This window comes from Tupaia chinensis, unplaced genomic scaffold (assembly GCF_000334495.1).
Source record: "Tupaia chinensis unplaced genomic scaffold, TupChi_1.0 Scaffold000544_1, whole genome shotgun sequence".
In the NCBI taxonomy this organism is placed as follows: Eukaryota; Metazoa; Chordata; class Mammalia; order Scandentia; family Tupaiidae; genus Tupaia; species Tupaia belangeri.
The window spans coordinates 4,196,051-4,214,368 of record NW_006160056.1 but is presented as its reverse complement, the minus strand read 5'-3'; the positions used below and the strand labels follow the sequence as shown (position 1 = coordinate 4,214,368).

The window sequence follows — 18,318 nt, the reverse complement described above, 5'->3', positions numbered from 1 at the left end:
TAAAAGATTTTCATAGTTTTCTTTGCAAAGATCTTTGACTTCCTTAGTTAGGTTTATCCCTAGGTATCTTATACATTTTGTGCTTATGGGAAAAGGGATTCCTTTTTTCAGATCTACCTTTTTTTTTTTTTTTAATGGAAACCTTTGGGTCTTATAAGTATACCATCATGTCATCTGCAAATAAAGATATTTTCAACTCTTCTTTGCCAATTTGAATGTCTTTTTTTTTGGGGGGGGGAGAGATTTTCACTATAGGGCGCATGTGCTTGACAGACAGAGACACCGAGACAGAAAGTGAGAAATCACCCCCCCAGGGGGGATGGTCACGCCGCAATCCCTTCTCCTCCATTCTCCTTGCAGGCTTTTGGGCACGCACACACACGCGCCCAGCATGAGTTTTAAGCCACTGGGGCCGGGACGCGAACCACGGTCAACTACGTGGGAGTCCAGCGACATAGCCATTACACTAACTGCTGGTCCCCCAATTTGAAAGTCTTTTATATTATTCTCTTTTCTGATTACATTTGCTAAAGCTTCCAGCATTATATTTCAAAGAAGTGAAGAAAGTGGAAAGCCTTGTCTGGTAGATTATATGCATCCAGGAATTTGTCCATTTCATCCATCTTCTCTTGTTGGTATGTAGTTGCTCATAGTATCCTCTAATGATGTTTTGTATTTCTATTGCATCAGTTATAAAGTTGCCTGTTTCATTACATATTTACTTTATTTGGTTTCTTTCTTTCTTCTTCTTTATCAGTCTAGCTAATGGTGTATCAACCTTGTTGATCTTTTCAAAGAACCAGCTTTTTCATTCATTTATCTTCTGTATAGTTTGCTCATTTTTTGTTTCATTTATTTTTGCTTGAATCTTTATAATTTCTTTTCACCTTACTTTTTTGTTTGTTTGTTTTTTGAATTCCCTGAGGCATGATGTTAGGTTGTCTCTTCGCCACCTTTCCATCTTTGTCTTATGTGCACTAATTGCTATGCATTTCCCTCTTATGACTGCTTTTGAGGTGTCTGATTATGGAAACTCGAGTACTCATGATCATTTGTTTCCATAGTTTTTTTTTTTTTTAATTTCAGACTTAATTTCTTCAGTAGTTAAGAAGTCATTCGGGTGTAGGCTGTTTAGTTTCTATGTGTTTGTGTATTTTTGAGGATTTTTCTTGAAATTAATATCAAGTTTAATTCTACGATAGTCAGAAAAGATGCTGGATATAGTTTCTATGCCTTTGAATCTGTAAAGGCTTGATTTGTGTCCTACCATATGATCAGTCTATGAAAAGGTTCTATGCCGGGATGAGAATAATGTATATTTTGTGGCCTCAGAATGTAAAGCTCTGGGACCAGCAGTTAGCATAATGGCTATGTTGCTGGACTCCCATGTAGTCGACTGCGGTTTGAGTCCCGGACCTGGTGGCTTAAAGCTCATGCCAGGCGTGTGTGCGTGTGTGCCCAAGATCCCGGAGGAGAATGGAGGAGAAGGGATTGTGGTGTGGCCATCCCCCCGGGGGGTGATTTCTTGCTTTCTGTCTCTCTGTCTCTCTCTGTCTGTCTGGCGAGCGCATGCGCCCTATAGCAAAAACCTCTCCAAAAAAAAAAAAAAAAAGAATGGAAAGTTCTATAGATGTCTGTCAAACCTATTTGATTTATGGTATTATTTAGGTCCTATATCTCTCTGCTTCTTTTGTCTAGAAGTCTGTCTAAAGGAGATGATGGGGTGTTGAGATTCCCAACAATTACAGTGTTGCAACCTATCTCTCCTTTTAGTCTAGCAGTCTTTCCTTCTACATTTTGTTGTTTCTGAGTTGGGTGCCTAGATATTTATAAGTGTTATATACTTTCTTGATGAATATACTCATTTTCTACTATATAATTCCCTTCTTTGTTTCTTCTTACAGTTTTTGTCTTAAAGCCTATTTTGTCTGAAATCAGTATGGTAACTCCAGTCCTTTTCTTATTTCCATTTGCATGGAATATCTTTTTCCAGTCCTTCACTTTTAGTCTATGTATGTCTTTATTCATAAGATGCATTTCTTGTAGGCAACAGATAGAGGTTTTTGCTTTTTTATCCATTCAGCAAGTCTGTGTCTCTTGATTGGAGAATTTAATCCATTAATGTTCAATGTTGTTACTGATATTTCCACACATGTTCTTTTCATTAAGTGAGCCATTTTCTTGGTCATTTATTGTTCTCTAATATATGTTTGTCTTGGTATAGCACTTCCTTGGGACTCTGAGATGAACTTCAGCACTTCTTTTATTTATTTATTTATTTATTACTCTTTTTTGGGGGGGGGGAAGAGGTTTTTGCTATAGGGCTCATGTGCTCCCCAGAAAGACAGAGACAGAGAGACAGAAAGCAAGAAATCACCCTCTGGGGGGATGGCCATACCACAATCCCTTCTCCTCCATTCTCCTCTCGGGGTCTTGGGCACACACACACATGTGCCCAGTGTTAGTTTGAGCCACCGGGTCCAGGACTCGAACTGTGGTCAGCTACATTGGAGTTCAGCGACATAGCCATTATACTAACATAGCCATTTGCTGATCCCAAACTTCAGCACTTCTTGAAGTTAGTAAATTTTTTCAGGTTTTGTTTATCTGACAATGTTTTTATCTTTTTTTCTCATATGAAAGATAATCTTGCTGGGATAGTATTCTTGGTTGAAATTATTTTTCATTTAACACTTTGACTATATTTCCCCATTCTTTCCTTGCCTGCATTGTTTCGGATGAGAGGTCCGATGTTAGCCTGATAAGATAACCTTTGTAAGTAACTTGAGTATTCCTTGCCAGTTTTAGTATCTTGTTTTTGTCTGTGGTTTTGGGTATTATATGCCCTGGAGAAAATCTTTAGTTCATTCTATTTGGGGTCCTATGTATTTCTTGAGTCTGGATTTTTAAATGGCTCTCTACGTTTGGAAAGTTTTCTTCATGTAAGGAAGTTTCTTTATTTTTTCATAGAATAAATGATCAATGCCCCTATTATTTTCTTCCTCTTCTGGGATACAATTTTTTTGGATTTTTGGTCACTTGATGGTATCTAGCATTTCTTGTATATTATCCTCATTTTTTCTTGGTTGTTTTCTCAGTCTTTTTGATAATTTTTCCTAGGTCTTGTGTTTGATTGATTCAAAATTTTATATTCTGCATAATCTAATCTACTTTTTTGGAGAAGTTTTTGCTGTAAGGCACGTATGCTCACCAGAAAGACAGAGAGAGACAGAGAGAAAGCGAGAAATCACCCCCCAGGGGGGATGGCCACACCGCAATTCCTTCTCCTCCATTCCCCTCTCGGGATCTTGGGCACGCACGCACATGCGCCCGGCGTAAGTTTAAGCCACCGGGTCCGGGACTCGAACTGCAGTTGACTACATGGGAGTCCAGTGACATAGCCATTATTCTAACTGCTGGTCCCAATCTAATCTACTTTTGATACTTTTGAGGGAGGTTTTAATTTCCTATATCACATTCTTCATCTTTTTCATGGTGTCTATTTCTTCTTTAAAATCATGAAAGGACTTCCTCATGTGCTGGAGCTTGATGTCTCTTTTCTCTTGCATCTCATTTAGTTTGGTCACCATCAATATTCTGAATTGTTTATCTGACATTTCTATGAGCTCCATTGTGTCATCTGTGGGTGATGAGGACTTGATGTTTTCCTTTGGCAGAGAGACATTTTGTTGGTGGCTCACATTTCTTGTGCCTCTGGTGACCTTTATGTTCCTTCCTAAATTATTCATGGTGTATCTGAGCATTCAAAGGAGTGCTGGAGTAGGAAATTGGTGATCTCTTTTCTGTTGTGCCTCCCTGTTGCTCACCAGTACCTTGCACTGCTGTCCTTGGTCCTGGGTGACCCAAAGTCCTCGCTGTTTCTAAAGAACAGGTGTGCCTGAAACTGAGCCACTGACCTTCAACTCAATAACAAAGATGAGATGTCGCTGCACATTATACAAAATACTGAGTTCAAAGGTAAGGGGCCCAGGGTTGGGGAGGATGAGCCCTGGGTCCCATCCTTTAAGTCTTCCAGCCTCAGTCAACCTGCCATCTGGCAAGGCCCTTTGCTGTAAAGGGTGTCTGGTTGGGGCAGTGAGGGGCACAAGTTCATCTCAGAGTCCCAAGAAACAAACCTGAGAGTCTAAATGCTAGTGGAAAAGGGGATGAGCCACAGGTCCCAGAGGTAAAGTCCTCCAGCCACAGATGGCCTGTCACCTGGCAAAGCCCTTAGCTGGAATGGGTGTCCAGATGAGGCAGGGAGATTGTCTCAAAGTCCCAAGCAACAAACTTGAGAGTCCAAAGTCGAGGGGGGGAAGGGGATGAGCCCCAGGTCCCAGCAGCTTCTCTTGAGTAGCACGTTACCACTGTGCCACAGAGCTGACTGTGGATTTTATTTTTTATTCGTCCAACATCTTTGTCTTCAATAGGTCTGATAAAACTCTCCTCATTTATTGTAAATATGGGTAAGTTCTGGGTAATATTTTCTGCTTTTTATTTATGAAGTATTTTTTTAAGCTTTCCTGCCTTCTGTTGGTTAGATTGTGATTTGCAACCTTTTCTCCTTTCTGCTGTGATAGTTACATATTCATATATTCTTTTCATTGCAGTCTGTGCACATTTTTAGCTCACACACAGAAACATATTTTCTTCTGTTAAAAAAGGTCTAGAATATTTATTCCTGTCCTTTTCAACAAACAAGAAATTTAGCATGCTTTTATTCCTATTTACATATTCTTTCTTTTTCCTCAAGTAACTCACCTATTGATAGCTTACAGAATTCTATTTCCAGATTGTTTATTTAACTCACGTACACAACTGATTTAGCAATATTTCAAAGATGATAATTTTGTTCACCATGTTTCTTCTTAATTCTTTTCTCCAGATTTAATTTTCTTAATGCTGAAATATATCTTCTAGTTATTCTTCCCAAGTAGGTAGATGTAAACTTTATGAAGTCTGATATGTTTAAAAATGCCCTTAATTTGTACCAGAAGCTGGACGAATGACTGAATTTATCCCACTGACCCTAGTAAGAGCGGAGCCTTCACATCTTCCTCTGTACCCTTCCTGTTGAACCCAAATTGATTAACTACTGCTAAAACCTTAGCTCTAGTCTTGTAGTTCCTAAGTTCTGTCCATGAGTAATGCAACCTAAGTTCCCCACACCTTCTGAGAATTAGAACAGTAAATGATTCTCAGAAAATAACAGAATGTCGATGGACCATCATGAATCTAACATACAAATCCTCAGGCCATCAGCTCTCCAGCGGAACTGCTATCTTGAACTGTTCTCATGTTATGATGGGTTTAATAAACCTAATTGATTTTTATTGGTTGTTCTCCTTCCACAAATTTACTCTCACTGTAAATGATAATTTGGTTAAATATTATTTTCCTTAAGATGAAAAAATTGTGTTCCCTTATCTCATGGCATCCAGCATTGATGATGATAAGTCTGTTTTTTGTAAGGGTCAGTCCGTATGGTAGAGTTGGCACTTTTCCCTGCAGCCTCTCCACTTTCCTGGCGGGGCTGTGACTTTCTGCTGTGGCTTCTATTGTGCTGGCTTTTTTTTGTTTTGTTTTGTTTAGGGGTTTTCATACTTTGTGGTCCACCAAAAGTCCTTCCTTTGTTTTTCACAAATCTCTATATACTTACTAATTTCTTTCTTTCTTTTTTCTTCCTTTCAGAGATTTTTGCCATAGGGCACATGCACTTGTCAGAGAGACAGAAAGCAAAAATTCACCCTCCAGAGGTGAAGGTCACACTACAATTGCCACACTGCAATCCCTTCTCCTCCATTCTCCTTTTGGGATCTTGGGCAGTCATGCATACGTACCCAGTGTGAGTTTTAAGCCACCTGGTCTGGGACTTGAACCACGCTCAACTCTGTGGGAGTCCAGCAATGTAATCATTAGGCTATCTGCTGGTCCCACTAATTTCTTTTAAATTTTCCTTTAAAAGAATAATTCATAATGATTTGAGGTTAAAAGGAGAGATTTCAGCATGAGTTCCAGTTGAAATAAATATTCTTGGTTTTGTTTATTTGGATGAGTTCATGTGAAACTATATCCCTGGCAGGTAGCAGCAGTGTCAGAAAAGGCTTGTAGTTTTACTCTGTATATTTCATGTTCGAATTTCTACTTACTAGTTTTTTTTTTTTTTGACTCAATATAATAGAGAACAAAATGTGTTGACTATTTGCCTTTCTCCCCTTTTAATGCACCTGTGAGCTTTCTCCATATGCTATGGTGTTCTGTATATGCTACTTACCTCTGTGGACAGAATGAAGGGCTCCTAAGCCTTTGTTTCCCAGGTGAGTTTGCCCAATAGGAGGCACTAAGAGGAGAGCAGACAGAGGGGGCTGGGGAGAGAGTGAGGTTGGGATATTCCTTCCTCCCTTCACCTATGCCCAGTCACCTTGTCTTGGCTCCTCCTCCTGAAAACACAGCTGCCAGGTGCTCCTTTGCACATAGACACTCACTCACCTTGATCCTTCTGGGTTAGGGACAGCAGCGACTTACAAGGGTGCTAACATGGAGAATCACTTTTTGTTGCTGGCTTCTCTACATCCTGCCCACATTTTTGTAATTAGCCCCTCCTCAGATGATTCATTTTGGGTATCATTTGTTTTTGTACTGGACTCAAATCAATCAGTCAATAAGAAACATAAACAATAAAGTATATAAACTTCATTATATAGTTTGATTGTTTTGCTGTTGCATAATAGAATAAAATATTTAAGGGAGACTATTGTGTATAGATGTGAAGAAAACTGATTTTAGATAGAGAGAATATGCAGTCAATCAATTAATCAATGAGAAACAGAAACAATAAAGTATATCGATAATTATGTAGCTTGATTGTTTAGCTGTTTCATAATAGAATAAAATATCCAAGGAAGAATATTGTATATATAGGTGAAAAAAACTGATTTTAGTTAATGAGATTATGCCACAGAGGAAAAGTAGTAGCAAATGCTTTGTGAGTACAAACTTAAAGCTAGAACTTCTCTCCCTTTCCCTATTCGTGTAGTTGCAGGGTTTCCTGGTCTAGAGAGGAAGCAGGCATGCGTGATGCCTGCCTTTATTGTAACATTGTGGGGCTATGCTGCAGAGATTTGGAGAAGCACAGACAGGAAGGGGCTATGGGGACCATATGTGCAGGGATGCACATCTCAAAGTACTGCACAATTTGTGATACAGCTCTAGATTTAATTTGTAAGGCTAATATTTAAAAACCATTGCCATGCTGCTGCTTACTCAGTGTGCCTATAAAAAAATTTTAGTAGCTAAAATATAGAACTAATTTTCTCACTGGCACTTGGGGAAGTAGCTAACAATAACAACAGCTACCATAACACGGAACACTCGCTGTGTGTAGGAGAATGTGCTTAAGGCTTTATGTGCATCATTTCACTCACTTCTCCATGTAGCAGATACTGTTATCCAATTTTACTGGTAAGAAAATAAAGCAAGGGAAATTTCAGGAACTTGCGCTTCATTTCAAGGCCAGTAAGTGATGGAGCAAGGATTCAAACCTGCGTAGTTTGACTCTGAAATCCATACTTTGATCTACTACATTGTTCCTTGTGTTGCAACACTGCTAAAGAAATATACGTATGCATATATTATAGAGAAATACTCTTTGTGTCTAGCAATAGATCATATACATTGCTTCACATTATTAGATGTATCATAATGTCACTTTATGTGACTGCATAGTATTGTGCTGTATCAACATATCAATTTGTTTTTATCAGTTTCATTGTTAGACATTCATTTGCTCTCTTATGTCCCCTATAATAACTTCATTGCAGTCCTGACTCCTCACATAGAGCCTTTGACTTTAACATTTTCCTTAAGGTTTATATCCCTATCTGTGAAATGATGGTAATAGTAATAATAATACTTCCATAATTAAATGATTAAATATACATGTTTATATATAACTTTATATTTATTCATATTTATATCTAATTTTAGCCATTACTATTTATTACAATTATTACAAGTATTATTGTTCAGTAGGATACTAAGCATTGCTATTGGCAAATGGGACTCTAGATGACAAGTGTTCTCCATTTTGCTTATCATTGCATAGTTTGTGATATTTAAATGTGCTGGGTATAAGAAAAATGAGTTAGAGTTTCTTTTAAAAAAATGTAAAGATATTAAAGTTAAAATAGGCTTTAGCTCTTCTCTCCTACAAATTGGTTTTATTGATTTTCAAGAGTCACCATTCCAGGACAAATTCCTGGAGTTTACTTCACTGAGCAGCACTTGTCCTATTCTACCTCTTGTCAATATTTTACACTCTGCATTTAGAAAGCAATTCCAAGGACATTTATCAATTTTTCCCTCCCCTTCTTTTTGAAGTTCCTTTATTAATTCCTTCCATGAACAAGAAAGGCAGAAAGAGAAAGATAGAGATACTACTCCAGCAGGGTCCTGAAGCCATGATCCTAGCCTCAGTTAGCCCTGGTCATGGGTATGCACGTGCTTGACATGCTCAGGGAGGTCTCAAACACAGAACCTTCCCAGGTAGGTCTGCCTCACAGAGAATTGTGTTTTACCACTGTGCCACCACCCAGTCCCAACATTCCCCCTTTAAATAAATACATGTAAGTTTTTTTCTCATTGCTCTACATGTATTCCTGAAGTGCATCTTTCTGCTTAGGGAGAGTGTTATGGGTGGTAGCCGTTCAGTGAGCCCTTCTTACAGATGTCGGAAGGGATTACAAGGACGGTGCCATGCTATCAGCCCATTATTTTTCTGTATTGTCTTCTGACAACCTTCGTGAGAGTTGGTTTGATCTCTTCATTCCAGCAGGGCTCACACACTGTGCATTTTTTTACTACTTGGGTTCTAAGCAGGGCTGAAATGGTAGTGCTCTGAGGTTTTTCCTCAACAAGGAAATAACCAGGCCAATGTATCTTTAAAATAGATTATCAACTTATTTGAAGAGGGGGAATTGTAGGCATCTATAACCAGAACTTAGGCTTTACTCTGAATTCCAAAATGTGGTAGTTTCTTGAGCAATAATCTCATATTAAATGATTTAGCAAAAAAAAAAAAAATAAAAAGTGTGGAGAAAGAAACTGCATTTTAGCCCAAACAGATGACATATATGTCAACTATTAAAAGGACAGATTGCTGACGTGACATAAATGTTAATGAAAGAACATGATGAAATTCTCAAGATATTTTTTCTTTTATTTAAAATGTTAGCTATCACAACACATTTTCATACAATGAAAATGAAGACCTCAAAATCACATCACATAAAACTTTTTAAAACACCTCTATATAGTCACAAAACATGAAACATGCTTCAGAGATACAAATATAGTTTGATACTGAAATTTCAGTACATTTTCACCATAAAAACAAACAGGGGAAGCACAAGGTTGTACACAGGTTTTATTTCCTTTCAGCAGTAGCTGACATGACTCCTTCAAATGATTTCTTTCTTTGGAGACTGTAACATTGACAAGTTTTTACTATTTATTTGAGCACTGTGCTTTGTTGAGAAATTACCATGGTTGTCTGCCTCTGAGGGAGGAGTCAGAATTATAACACGTGTTTACAACACATATTAGCACAATATGAAAAATAAACACTTTTTTTGGTGTTTTCAACGCAAAACTATTGTTATTAAATAAATAAGTACTCCTCACACGTCTTATTTTACCTTTCTTCACTCAATGACACAGAGAAGCAGAAGAACATATTAGGTAGTTTATTTACGTCTTCTTTCATAATTCTGCATGGCACTCCTTTCATAACCCACTGAAAACAAAGAGGAGATAAGTGTTTTTTTAAGAGGATTCACCGAGGGAGTTAAACAAAGCTCAAGGCACGGAGTACTTCATTTTAAACCCAAACTAACTGATTTAAAGTGTTTCTAAGAATTTTATTTCTGCCAATCCTACCTCAGTCTCTATCCTGACTAGACATGATTGAACCACAGAACTCCTGGTTTCTTTGGTTATCAATATGCATTGGGCTAAATTGCAGGTGGGCCCCAAAAGCACATTTCCATAATATATTGCCAAATTGATTCTCTTCAGCTTTCTCAAGCAATTACAGATACTCGTGGTAGATCATAGAAAGGAAAACTCCTAAAATGACCAAGAGCAGGAGTACAGGAAAGCAAATGTGGAACTTATGCTCTCAGGAAAGGTCAACAAACTACAAGACGTGGGCTAAATCTAGTCCACTATTTGTTCTTATAAATAAACTTTTACTAGAAGACAAAAGCACCCATTTGTTTAGTATTGCTTATGACTGCCTTGGCTTTAAGATGGCAGATCTGAGTAATTCCCACAGAAATTACATGGCTCACAAAGCTTAAAATATTTCCAATCTAGTTTTTTTTTTTTTTTCAGGAAAAACTTCCCAAATTCTGTTGCGGGAGCACCTGACAGTGTGAGTGTCTTTCCTGTGGGTACCTCTCAGGGATGAATTTGAAGTCATAGATTTCAGTGTTCTTCTCTATGGGTAAGTCAGTTGAGCCATCTAAATATAACATGTTTGACTTACCTCCTAGCAGCCCAGTGAACTGTGAAAGATTAATTACTGCTTCCAAAGGTACTTAAGATGTAACTAACAACTAATCTAAGTGCTTAGGCTATATGTACAAAAACAAATGTCAAAATTATATTAATTATATAATTTCTTTTTTTAAAAGAATTATTTAACTTTATTTTATTTGCTTATTTATTTTAATTTGGCACGTGCACACGAAGGAGAGAGAGAGAGAGAGAGAGAGAGAGAGCGAGCGAGCCACCAGGTCCAGGACTCAAACTGTGGTCGCCCATGTCGGAGTCCAGCGCCCTTAATTACCACACCACCTGCCAGCCCCATTAATTGTATAATTTCAAAGGGATCTGTAACTACAGAAGTATAAGAAACAGACCTTTGTGATCAAAATACCTGAAGATATTTTTCATCATCTTAGCCAATATTTTAAACACTTAGATATTTGTTATGGCAAAACTACTGTGCCTTTTGAAATTCACTGTGCCCTGTAGAAAATACAGAGTCTAAATAGAAACATGAGTAGCATCTATGATTCCTACACATCTTTCAGATTCTGTCAAAGATTTGTAGCTTGTGAAAGATCTGCAGGAATCATAAGTACTCTAAACCATTTCTTCATTGAGAAGGCCTTGTTAAGAGAGAAGGTAGATAAAGGCACTTATTCTTTTTTTTTAAGGAATTATTTATTTAGTTTTATTTATTATTATTCAATTTGACAAGAGATAGGACATGTGTGTTCCCAGGAAAGAGAGAGAAAGAGAGAGAGAGACAGAGACAGACAGACAGAAAGTGAGAGTGAGAAAGCAAACCATCGGGTCTGGGAACCAAACCTCAAGTGGCCATGTGGGAATCTAGTGCCTGAACCACTATGCTACCTGCTGGCTCAAGGCACCTACTCCTGTAATACCAATCTTTTACATCCAACTGTTCTTTCAGTAAGACTAACAATAAGACTAATGTTTTACATCAATTATGCACGTGCTTCTGAGGTGGAACCCTCTGAGCCCTTTAGAATTGGACAGTTCAAAAGGAAGGAAATGGTTCATTTCTCATTCTGGTTTGTTCATATTAGGAGGAGGAAGACTAGCCAAATCCAGTCCTAGATAAGCTTTAGGTAGCATGACTCGGACTCAGAGAAGTGAGACAAATGCTAACATAAACTAGCTAAAAACAAATTACTGAACCATAATGTCCTCTTACATGAAAGTGGAGTGTCTTACCTGGTCCTTGAGGACCTTACCCTTTGGACCTGAGGGTAAATTTCTGTATGGATGAACAAAGGAAGATTTCTCTGGGAGAGGGTTTCTAGACTTAAAAGATTGTCAAAGGAGTCTGTGTCTATGAAGGGATGAGGATCAGATGACTGTAGAATAAGACTATGATAACCTTGAATGGATGCAAAGATCCTTGATTGTATTACATTTTTCTGATTTATTTTCCTTTTATGTTTTCTTAAGCTAAAATGGAAGAACTAAGATGTAATTGTAAATTGGTTCTGATTTAAAGTGATTCTATTTATTATTACCTATAATTACATTGTTACTTTATGTTTACTAGCACATAATCTGTTCTAAATTGATCAGTATCTGCATTATTTTTAAAGTTGAGCATGTTCTGAAACCTATATAAATTCTGGAAATGGAGGGTTGATAATTAATATGACTATCAAAAATTGAGGAATAAAAACCTCTGTGGTTTAAATTTATATTCCATTTCCAAAAGCAAGGAAATTAAACATATTAATAAAAACAGCGATAACTTCTTTATGCAGGTACACTGGTTACATAGATTACTATGTAACCTCTAAAATTTAAACTTGATCAGCCCCAAAATTATTGCTGAGAAAATACAAAGTTAGTGTCTAAACATGGAAAATGGTGAACCAATAAAAATATTAAGTTAATTATTTTTAATGAATTCAGATATATAAAAAATTAAGCCAGCACACCTTAGCTGTGAATATGATAGATGCTGAATACTTTCTAGTTAATTAGATAATATTTTTATTCTATTTTACTGAAGGTAAAAATAAAGAGAATTTGAATTACTTTTCCAATGAGCTTAAGTGAAGGGCTATAAGACCCAAATGTGCTTTAAAAATTCAGTTTCTATGATGATTCAGAAGTTATTTAACCTTGAAAACAGTATGATGAATGAGTTAAAAAGTAGGAATTTTCAGATCTCTATGTGTGGCATTTACATAGAAGGTGGTAAGAGAGAAAATATGTGGCCTTTATATCAAGTGAGAGTTGTTCAGAATTAAAATGGGTTATGAGAATTGTGCTGTGTCTTCTCTCTGTGGGTTTTTAGCTGAAACTGATTTATAACACTCTAGGATGATTCGATTGTGTTCCTTTCTGAAGGCATTGGAATGGATCGCATCACCCTCATCCTCTTAAACATCCGTTAGGATATTTACATTTTATCTTCTATAATTTCATAAAGAACTAGTGAGTGTGTGTTTTATTTATTTGTTTATTTTTGTGTTGGAAAATTGTAGGGTGTTATGTCTTATAAAACTTTCAAAATACTTTGGTAACAAAAATTAGTCTCATACCTTGTTGGACTGCTCCCTAGTTCAGTCAGGTTAAATCTGGCTTATTTAACACATTTACTGGAAAGTTTATTAAGACAAGCACAAATTCAGGATGGGGAGTGTTCAGGTGAGGCTGGTGGTTGGAGAGAGAGAATATTGCAGTGATATTAGCTTGATCAGCTATAAAGTGGGTTATTGGTTACAAGTATTGCAATTCAATTTCTTTTCACCATAAATACTCATTTTAAGCCTACTATCTCTTAGGAAAAAAATAGAAGTAGATTTGAGAAACTGTCTATTTTCAGTTATGATTTTATACATACCAGAATTTAAAGCTCTTTTGCCCATTAGTCCAACAAAGGAATCTGTTTTATGCCCTGGAAAAATACATTTAGGGGTATTTTAATATGTATGCCTTGAGGAAATAAACTGTTATAACCAGTACAAAAAAAAAAACCCAAAAATAAAAAAAAAACAAGCTTCTTTATATTGCCTATATAGTAAATATATATCTATTTCAAGTTTTGGTAAGTCTGAGGAAATGAAGATTTCTCATAATTCTTATAAATGATACTAAAACAATTCAGTGAAAGCACTTTTCTCAATTCCCTAACTAGGAAGAGCCCTTTATTCATATTATATGTTATCTATTATATAAAGTTTTAAATAGTATTACCACGTGAGCTAGCTTTGATTTTTAGGGAGTCACTTTCACATTTATGTGAGAGTAAAATGTCCGAGCTTATTTCCTCATGTTACTGAATAGATTGTATTTCTCAGCACGTAAACCTTGATTAAGTCGGATCTCTATCCTTGATTATAATTTAAAAAAAAATCACTATTTCTATTTTATTGAATTTTATAAAGTACTCCTTTTGGTAAAGTATATTAATTTTGACCCTCATAAAATACATTTACTGTTATTACATAGAATTTTGCTATATATATTTCCTTGAAAGCCAAAGTAAATATGAAGAATATTTACTTATTTTCAAATATAAAGTTTTTGGAAAGGGTTATTATTTTAATGCTAGTGGGAGAACGTCTCTTGGTTTTACCATAGTAGTTGAGAATATGGCTGCTACCTTACTGTGTTCTGATTTGCCACCTTTGAACCAAACCTCAGGGTATGAAAGTGGACAGACAATATGATTAAGGTGGGTCCATGGGATCTCCTGTCAATTCTGGATCCAGTGACTGAGACACTGGAATCTAATGAGCCTCAAGTGCCATAATTCAGCCATCTTCACTACCCTAAAAAAAGGTGTCACTGTGCTTTAATAGATGGAGATTTCCCATTCAAGCATGGAGTAAAACACTGTGTCTCTATCCAACAGTATATTTAGTATGCATTCTTATTCAGATATTCATCTACTCCATCTAACTGACTTCTGGATAACCCTAATAGACGGTGTGGTATGGGACCTAGCATGCCACGAGAAACTGGAAGATACCCCAAACTCCTTGGGGTGGTTTGTTATTTTTTTTTGCAGTGGAAGTGGGTGTGAGGTAGGATGGGAAAAAAAGTGTGTGTGATGGATTTCTAATGCTAAAATTGAAATTCTTATCTAAAACTAACAATTTATAAGAGTTAAAGATTTTTTAAATACAAGGCATCTGTAATAAGTACAGTATGTCTAAATAGCAGAGCTTTAAATAATCATATTCTGGATGTATTATGAGTCTGTGCTATTCTTACATTGTCTTAGCTTAAAACATTAACTCTGAAGTTATGACAGACAAGAAGGTAAGATATTACATAAAGTGGAACTCTGTAATTTACATTCGCAGTTGATAAATGTCAAAATAAAACTGAACTTACTTTTGTGGGAGATCTGGCCATGTCCTAGAAGAAAGAATGATAAAATTAGCAAACAGGTGGATTTGATTTAAAAAAACTGGAACAAAACTAATTATAAAGAGACAAATTAATTTTTAAAATATGTAGCATTTTCCATTTATGTACTATCCTGTGAATATAGCAGAAGAGTAAATGCTAATAAAATATAAATAAAATGAGTATCTATCAAGTGCCTTGTAAGGCCATGAATTCAAACCCAGGACCATGACACTCTTGAAACTTGTTATTAACCATAAGGTTATAAGATCACTCATCTTTCAAAACTGGCATTTCATTTGGCCAGAGAAAGAGAGACACAGAGAAAGAGAGAAAGAGAGGCACGCAAATCCATCTTTTTATTAAACAGGTATGATCAAGATCTTGTAATTCAGCCCGTGTGCATTCACAATCGTAAAATAAAGATGTATAGGAATGTTTACCATAAAGAGCCTTTAACAGGGCCACTTGTTTTTCAATTGAGGAATCTGATAAGAGACGAATTGACATTAACTATTATATTTACACGGTCCACTGATGGTGCAATTAATTTAGGGAAACATTATTTCTATCAGGAAACAAGGGGCAACCAAATCTGGTCTATTCCCAGGGCCCGCTGTAAATCAGCTTTCACGTGCACTTGGAGGGGTCACTGGCCCCCCTGGAGGCCCCATTCCTCCCGCTTCTTTGTTGATCTGGATCTTTGGTCAAGGGAACACTTAGATAAGGTTTTGGCCACTCTGGTACCCCAAGGCACTTGAAGGGATCTTCCCTTCTTTCTGCAGCCATGTGGGTACAGTACGTTAGCAAGGCGCGGGCAGTCACGCCCGGGAGTAACACCTCTCTTAGGGTGGACATCTCTACTCAAAGAGGAAGAGACAGATGGACGCCCCCGGGGTAAAGAGAACAGACTAGGCGGGTTCCCCCGAGAGACCTAAGGACGGCTGTCCATCTCACCAGCATCCCGTTTGCCCATTAATCCAAAGAATTGCTGAGGCTTGGGTCTCCTGGCGATTCTCTGCAGAAGATGCTCGAAGGGCTCCGGTAGCTCCTCCTAGGAAACACATGCACCGACAAACCAGCGTGTGGGCAACCAGAGCGAGGCGCCCGGCAACGCCACGGCACGGGTGGTGCACTCGGGCCCTGGACGGGAAATCCAGCCCCGGAGGAAGGCGAGAGGAGGCAGGCTTTCCCCGCAGAGAAGGAGCTGGCTCTACCGAGAGCTACACCTCTCCGTGCCTCCGCGCAGAACTTGTGTCCAACGCGACTGCCTCGCCTAAGCCTGTGTGCCCGCCCAAGCCGGCACGGCGTTTTTAGCCTGAGCAGTTTCTTCCCTCCAGTCCAGGGACCCTAGGGCCAGTCGCCTGCCTCGCCTTCCCCGGAGTTAGTCTTGTCTCTCCCTCTTCCTGTCTCTCTAGCCGGCTTCGGAACCACTCCCCACCCTAAAGGCGCACAAGTGTAGGTGGAGCGGGTTTGGGCGGGGAAGGGTGACCACCCAGTATGAGTGACTTGCACAGTTTGCCCGCGGCACCCCGTGAGCCATCTGAAAGAAAACTCGTCCTCAGGTCGGCCAGTAAATCTGCAGGCTGGAAGTTGGCTACCCCTCTCCCTGACTCCCGGCTTCGGCCGGCGGTCCGCGCTCGCGCTCTGCTTGCGTCTCGCTTTTCTAAACATTTGGAGTGGTGCGGATGGACTGGAGTCCCGAAATCTCTCTTACTTGGGAACGAAACCTTGTGAGGGTACGGGGCTCACCCGGGAAGGCGTCGCTCCTTCCGGGAGTTCCCGAGTCTGTAAGATGCAGCCCTCGGGAGGAAAGTTGCCTCGTGGGCGCAGAATCCCATGCGGGACCCGGAAAGGGGCGCCCCTTTACGCCCTCCCGCACGCGTCTGCTGCTCAGATCGCGGTGCCCACCAGGCTAACGAGGGCGCTGCCAGAGGGGAAAGGAACAGATCCCAGCCCCAGGAAGAACGCCGCGGACTGTCCTAGCCCCGGGTCTCACCTTGATCTGGTCGCTGTCGGACCAGTCGGACCAATAATTCAGATCATCATTGGCTCCGATTTCTTCTGCAAACAGCTGAGAGGAGACGAGAAAAAAGACTGCCAAGGCCACGAGGATTTTCATGTCGGATTTCTGGAAAGAGCAGTGGGAAAGAGACGGAGGAGAGGGGGGAAAAACATACACATATATGTAGGTGTAGCTAGCTACCCAAGAGGTGGGACAGAATTTTTTGGTCCCACCACGCAACTCAGATCGGGTTGAACCAAGAGGAAAAACGGGCTAAAGCCTCGCTTGTACTTTTTCGGGAAAGAGAATCGCTCCCCTGGAAGAGTCTCAAACCCCCTTCTCCCTACATCTCCACCCCTGCATGTCCCCAGCCTACCACCCACACCTTCAAGCCACCAGGTCCTGCAGGTGGAAGACAAAGAGGGGCGTTGGCATGGGGAAACCGCTCTCCCGGGCCCCTCTCTGCAGCGGCGCCCTCAGCGCTGTCACCTCCGACAGACGAGTGGCGGGGAAAGCCCTGCAGCCGCGACCGGCACCGCGAGAGCACTTACTGTGGCCAACCCGCCTGCGGGGGTCCTCGGGCTGGTCTGAGCGCGCGCTGGTCGCTCTGCACTCGCGGGTTGCTGCTGCCGTGGAGGAGGTCCCAAAGCGCTCTTTTGCCTGCTCAGTGCCTCGCAGTATTTATTCCAGGCTCGACGAACCGCGAGCCACGTGATACTGTCCCCACGCGACTTTCTACTCAATATTTAATTAGCCACCTCCTCTCCTTTCGCTTGCGTGATTGAGTTTCCGAGACAGTAACTCGTCGATGCCCATAACATCTGGACCCAATTGGATACGAAATGACGCAATTTTAGGAAAATCAAGGTCTCACCATCCAATCCTGATGGGGCCTGTCTTCCGTCTGCAAATCTGACGCCCCCTCCTCTCTACTTCGGAACAGGGTTCCAGTGACACCTGAAATTACTCATCCAAATAGAGCAAGGTGACTCATACCCCCGGACTTCAGCAACTTTGGGGGCCTTTGAAACATCAGGATAAGTTGTGCTTTTGAGAATGGCCATAAAACTTCAGACATCAAGACACTGTCTTCGGAAATCAGTGTAAGGAAGGGACGCTTCAATTGTGTGGAAACAGCAATCCCCCTCTTCTGTATCCATCTTCAGAATGGAGAACCCTTAAGGGTTTCTGATATACAGCATTTTTCTATGTCCAGAACCTCTTGCTCCTAAATCAGCCAGAATTACTTGGTACTTCTTCAATATTACAAAGGATTTTCAGTCCATAGTCTTTCAGACCATGGAAGCAGAATTATTTTACGTTTTGGAGAAAGGGAAATTTAAATGTGGGACTGCATATGGAACTTCCTCTTACACCAGGGCCATACTGGACAA

At 39.5% G+C, this 18,318-nt stretch overlaps 1 protein-coding gene across 4 annotated transcripts; it reads right to left on the bottom strand.

Moving 5' to 3' along the window:
* Positions 1-9,221: 9,221 nt before the first annotated feature.
* TAC1 (tachykinin precursor 1) lies at positions 9,222-17,743 on the bottom strand. Of its 4 annotated transcripts, XM_006157508.2 has the most exons (7): positions 17,476-17,743; positions 16,919-17,050; positions 15,877-15,973; positions 15,363-15,407; positions 14,905-14,928; positions 13,406-13,459; positions 9,222-9,793 (listed from the first exon to the last, which is right to left on the bottom strand). In XM_006157508.2, the coding sequence occupies exons 2-7, from the start codon at positions 17,039-17,041 to the stop codon at positions 9,744-9,746; spliced, it is 393 nt and encodes a 130-aa protein (XP_006157570.1). In that variant the 5' UTR covers positions 17,042-17,050; positions 17,476-17,743; the 3' UTR covers positions 9,222-9,743. The 4 variants fall into 4 exon arrangements, with proteins under 4 accessions (XP_006157570.1, XP_006157573.1, XP_006157572.1 ...); XM_006157511.2 differs by lacking the exon at positions 13,406-13,459; XM_006157510.2 differs by lacking the exon at positions 15,363-15,407.
* Between the last annotated feature and the right edge of the window lie 575 nt (positions 17,744-18,318).

Excerpts from the sequence above, each read along its gene's own strand:
- TAC1 (XM_006157508.2), bottom strand. The coding sequence starts at position 17,041 with ATGAAAATCCTCGTGGCCTTGGCAGTCTTTTTTCTCGTCTCCTCTCAG. Across the intron at positions 15,974-16,918 it reads CCGACAGCGACCAGATCAAG|GAGGAGCTACCGGAGCCCTT; the intron begins GTGAGACCCGGG and ends TGTGTTTCCTAG. Across the intron at positions 13,460-14,904 it reads TGGCCAGATCTCCCACAAAA|GGCATAAAACAGATTCCTTT; the intron begins GTAAGTTCAGTT and ends GTATTTTTCCAG.